Here is a 5,754-nt window from a genome sequence, read left to right as displayed (position 1 = left end):
TTTGAGGAGATCTCATGGGGTTATACTATTCTCCATGACATGATACTTGGCAAGATCATCAAACATGTCATATGTGACATGCTAGAATTTTCTTGGAATTGCTGGGGAGTATTTCCTGTAGAAATATTTCAAATCCTTGAAATGGGCAGAGATGGTTTTTGAGGGATTTGACCAATATTTTGAACATGACCATGTGTTGAAACTCTTATATATGGACAATATATGTCCATTGAGTTTCCCTGGTTTTTGTCAAATATTTTTGAAACAATAAAATAAATTTTCCCTATTAAAGACTATTTCTGGCCTTAAGAAAAAGCTTTTAAATAAAATAGTAAAATAACTTCTAAAATTATATTTTTGTGGTTTCTGGGTATCCTATATCTAATAGGAGTCAAACATATTTTTGGAAAGAATTTTACTGCCCTGAATTAAGTACGTGCAGTACAAATCTTAATTCAGGGGTGTTTGGAAAACTAATTTTTGAAAATACTTTTTGGCCAAATTATTTTTGTAAGAAAATACTATATTGCTCTATACACATGGCATGATCATTGGTTCAAGAGTTTGGAACAAGGAGATGAAGTATAGGAGTTGGAGGGTTTATTTAATTTTTAGAGCACTTGCAAACAACAGACAAAAATCCAATCAAGGCAAGGTCCAAAACACTCAAAAGTTTTTGTCAAACCACATTTTATCATGATTGTTAGCTTAAGTGTTGTGGCATGAAAATCAGGGTGTGACAGACCTACCCCCCTTACAAGAATCTCGTCCCGAGATTCCCAAACTAGGCGCGGAAAAGGGATACAGAAACTTGGATCTGGGGTAGTCTTCAAGTCCTCATGTTGCTTCTGCTTCCGTGTAGTGCTCCATTGAGCTTGAAGTACTTGATGGTGTGGCTTCGTGTATGACGCTCCTCTTGATCCAGGTTGCTAATGCGTAGCTCACGGTAGGTTAGATTGGGCTAGGGGTCGATGGCTCGGTGGTCGATGTCCTTGTAAAGACCGGGCTAGTTAGGAAGTTGGAAACGCTTCCGGAGTGGTGTCGTGTGGAAAAATGTTGTGCACAGTGGGTGACTCAGGTGATAACTCTAGCTGGTAGCCGTTTATTCTTCGTCTTGCAGTGATCTTGGAGAGGGCCGATAAATCTTGGTGTGAGCTTCCCTTTGACATGGAAATGCTTGGTTCCTTTGAGAGAAGTGGTTTGCAGATATGCCTGGTCTTTGATGCGGAGGTATAGTTCTTGAAGATGGTGGTTGGTGTAGTTCTTCCTCCTAGACATGACGATCTTCAGATGTTCCTTGACCAGCTCAACGATTCTTCTTCTGTCTTCGGGTAGACAAGTATGTCATCAAAGAAAGATGACAACTAACGTGTCCAAGCACTCCATGAAGTCTATGGGGTACGTAAAGTGGGCTGAGGCATTGGTGGTGGTCACGGTTGAGTATTGGCCAAGATCTTATTGATCTAGAGCCAAAGCTCAGATATATTTCCCTTATTGACCTCTCCCATTCAACCTTTGTAGATGGCTGCCGTACCTGAAGACTTCCTGACCACCGGATTTCCCGTGCTTCTCGAGGATAGCCTCAAAAAGTGCCAGTTTCACCGAGCCCCCATTTTCACCTACCCCTTATTGACCTCTCCCATTCAACCTTTGTAGATGGCTGCCGTACCTGAAGACTTCCTGACCACCGGATTTCCTGTGCTTCTCGAGGATAGCCTCAAAAAGTGCCAGTTTCACCGAGCCCCCATTTTCACCTACCATGAGCATTGGATCAATGACACCGAGACGGAGTATCATGTGGAAGTGATCGTGAAGGCTAATGACTCTCCAACAAGCTGGTTCTTCGAGGGACCCCAGATGGCAACATTGGTTCTTGCCGTCGAGACGGCAACCCTCAAGGCACTCACCCGCCTCCGAGACCTCCTTCAAGAGATGGCAGACGAGTTGGCAACCCGCTTCTTGCCTTATCGGAAGGAAGGTGAGGATGAGAGCAGTGCACCAGCTCCACCATTAGAAGAAGGACTTCCACTCCGATTCCAGACCTACTTCAGCCTTTGTGCCGATAGTTTGGCACAACACTTGGCCTCTGAAGCAATGGAACTCCGAAAGGAACTTCATGAGACCAAGGCACTTCTTCTTCAAGCACAAGGGAAGACGGATAGGATCAAGAAGGAAGGTGCTCCCCCTGGACAACCTGCAATCGCATACAGAGGCGGAAGACCCCCAAGGAATGGAGAACCACCATAGCAACACCGGATGAGCGCAAAGGAATACCGCAAGCTCTTCGCACCACCGGCAAAGAAACGCCGTGTTGATCTCCTCCACTCCCACACCCCTTCAAGTGAAGAGAAAAGTCAGGCCACCGATGGCGAGGAGGAAGACCCAGAAGAGCCAGACTACGCGACCGAGCATTCCACCACTTAGGCCCCATTCGCAACCCGGATATACCCGTTAGTAACCCCTACGGTAGGATAGGTCGTGTACCCCTATGCGAAGTCGAGTCCTTCTAATGGTTCATATGAAACCATGTAGTATTGTGTTTGCTTTTGATGTGTTTGATGGACGTCGTACTTTCCTTCGGGAACTTGTAAGCGACTACATCACCCATTTGGATTTTAATGAATGTGTTTGGCCTTTTGGCCCTTGCATGAAAACAATTAGTGTCATACCAACCCCCTTACTAGGCGTCCCATCTATATTGCTTTCCCCATCTTTCCCAATCATGAGACCTTGACCGCTCCAACAGGATGCCTGTTGTAACTCGTACTGGTACCTCCACCCAGCAGCAAGAAGCCGGAGAAGGAGCCAGTCAGGACCAAACCCAAGGACAAACTCCACCACTGCCACCACCTCCAAGCATGGACATGGCTCAGCTTCTCCAAGCCTTCCGAGAGGAACGCCAAGCCAACACTGCAGCCCTCCAGATGATTGCTCAAGCTGTCAATCGCCAGCCGGTGGGAAACGGCATTGGACGTTCCACGTTGGTGGAGTTCAAGAAGAATGCACCACCCACCTTCATCGAGACTGTTGAACCCCTGGATGCAGACGACTGGGTCCGCACCATTGAGGATCTATTGGAACTAGTCGGATGCACTGAGGACCGTGAGAAGGTGGCATATGCTGCTCACTGTCTCGGGGGAACTGCTAGAGCTTGGTGGGATGGATTCAAGGCCATGCATGTTGAGCGAAACATCACTTGGAATGACTTCAGGGCAGAATTCCGCAAGGCCCACATTCCCTCCGGAATCATGGCCATCAAGAAGCGTGAGTTCCGAGCCCTGAAGCAAGGTAGTAGCACTGTCAAGGAGTACATGCAGAAGTTCAGTGTTCTCTCAAGGTATGCCCCTGAAGATGTCGGCACTGATGCTACCAAAAGGGAGCGCTTCATGGAAGGCCTTAACCAGACTCTGCAGTACTCGCTTGTTGTGTGTGACTGCCCGACCTTTCCTGATCTGGTGAACAAGGCACTCATGCTTGAGGACAAGCGACGTGCTTTGGATGATACCCGTAGCTCCAGCAACCAGAAGCCTCGCCCGTGGCAGCCAGCCCCGGTCAAGCCAACCTATCAGCAGCCTAGAGCTCCTGCACCCCACACCAACTATCCACCTCAGCAGTGTGCCAACCCCAGGCCAGCTTACAACAACCCCAATAACAATGCCGACAAGAGCAGCAACCCCAATCAAGTCACTTGCTTCGGATGTGGTCAAGCAGGACACTACTCCAAGTATTACCCCAACAAGAAGCCCGACGCCCCGCGCCCCAATGCGCAGAACCCAGGACAAGGCCGTGGAATGCCACCAAGGAACCAAGCTCCCCGCAACCTGCCCAACAACGGCAAGGGTCGTGTGAATCATGTCATTCCAGAAGAAGCCCAGGAAGACCCGGACGTCGTGCTGGGTACGTTCCTTGTCAACTCAGCACCTACAACTGTCTTGTTTGATTCTGGAGCCACACATTCATTTGTCACCCAAAAGTTTGCATTAAAAAGTGGCATGACCCCTACACCCCTGAATAACCCTATGGTGGTACAAACCCCCGGAGCAGAGATGAGAGCCAAGATAGGATGTAAAGGAGTCGGGATTGTCATTAATGGGGTAGACTTCCAAGCAGACCTTATCATCTTAAGATCGCAAGGCTTGGATGTGATCTTAGGAATGGATTGGCTCATCAAGCACCAAGGCTTGTTAGATTGTGCCAACCGGACCGTCACTGTTACCAATGACCAAGGAGTCAAAGTTAAGGTTGCCTCCAACCCCTCCTTTGCTCAAGCCAACCAAGTCAACTCTCTGTTAGAAGTTGGATTGCAGCAAGTGCCGGTAGTATGCGAATACCCCGATGTCTTTCCTGATGAGCTACCGGGAATGCCTCCTGACCGAGACATTGAGTTCATCTCGAACTCATACCCGGAGCGGGACCCATCTATAAGAAGCCTTATAGAATGGGATCGGAAGAGTTAGCAGAATTGAAGAAGCAACTAGAAGAGCAGTTGAGGAAGGGATTTATCCGCCCTAGTGCCTCCCCTTGGGGATCACCTGTTCTGTTTGTGGCAAAGAAGGACGGTACCATCCGCTTATGCATTGACTACCGCTCCCTCAATGAAGTTACAATCAAGAACAAGCATCCACTTCCCAAGATTGAAGATCTGTTTGATCAACTCAATGGGGCCAAGGTGTTCTCCAAGATTGATCTCAGATCTGGGTACTACCAGCTGAAAATCAGACCCCAGGATTCTCAGAGGATGAGCAAGGAATCGTGTGGTTTGGGAATCGCATTTGCGTACCCAACAAGATTGAGCTCAAGAAGTTGATCTTGCAAGAAGCTCATGACACCCCGTATTCCATCCACCCCGGAGGAACCAAGATGTATCAAGACCTGAAGGAAAGATTCTGGTGGCATGGCATGAAAAGGGAGATTGCCACCTATGTTGCAAAGTGTGATGTATGCCAAAGGGTCAAAGCTGAATATCAGCGACCTGCTGGATTGCTCCAACCACTCAAGGTTCCCGAGTGGAAATGGGATAAAGTCGGAATGGATTTCATCACTGGACTACCTAGGTCAAACAAGGGACATGACTCCATCTGGGTCATAGTCGATCATTTGACTAAAGTAGCCCATTTCATTCCTGTGAAGACTACCTATGATGGCAACCAGCTAGCGACTCTATACATCAACAGAATCGTAAGCCTTCATGGTGTTCCCAAGGAGATTGTGTCAGATCGAGGAACCCAGTTTACCTCAAGGTTCTGGAAGAAGTTCCAAGAGGCCATGGGGACCAAGTTGTCCTTCAGCACTGCTTTCCACCCACAGACCGGAGGTCAGACAGAACGAGTGAATCAGATACTCGAAGACATGCTCCGAGCCTGTGTCTTAGCATATGGAGGTAGGTGGGAAGATTGCCTCCCTTTTGCCGAGTTCTCCTACAACAGTTATTAGTCAAGCCTCCAGATGGCACCATTTGAGGTATTGTATGGCCGGAAGTGCCGCACACCCCTCAATTGGTCAGAAACCGGAGAAGGACTAGTGTTTGGGCCCGATATCCTCCGTGAAGCAGAAGAGCAAGTTCAGCTAGTCAGAGAGCAACTGAAGACCGCTAAGTCCAGGCAAAAGAGCTATGCCGACACTCGTCGCCGGCAAGTAGACTTCCAAGTCAGAGACCATGTATACCTGCGAGTAACTCCTCTTAAGGGAACCAAGCGTTTCCACGTTAAGGGAAAGATCGCACCAAGATTTATCGGCCCCTTCGAGATCACCGCA

The 5,754-nt window shown here is 48.3% G+C and overlaps 1 protein-coding gene across 1 annotated transcript; it reads left to right on the top strand.

Annotated features, from left to right (window-relative positions):
• The first annotated feature begins 2,747 nt into the window (after positions 1–2,747).
• Positions 2,748–4,457, top strand: LOC147963594 (uncharacterized). The gene has a single exon (XM_087529632.1). The coding sequence runs from the start codon at positions 2,748–2,750 to the stop codon at positions 4,455–4,457; it is 1,710 nt and encodes a 569-aa protein (XP_087385758.1).
• The last annotated feature ends 1,297 nt before the right edge of the window (positions 4,458–5,754 follow it).

Source organism: Triticum urartu, chromosome 6A, assembly GCF_056163025.1.
Source record: "Triticum urartu cultivar PI428250 chromosome 6A, HENAU_Tu73, whole genome shotgun sequence".
Lineage (NCBI taxonomy): Eukaryota > Viridiplantae > Streptophyta > Magnoliopsida > Poales > Poaceae > Triticum > Triticum urartu.
This window is presented reverse-complemented; position numbering and strand designations above follow the sequence as displayed.

Coding starts and splice junctions, on each gene's coding strand:
- LOC147963594 (XM_087529632.1), top strand. CDS start 2,748: ATGCCTGTTGTAACTCGTACTGGTACCTCCACCCAGCAGCAAGAAGCC.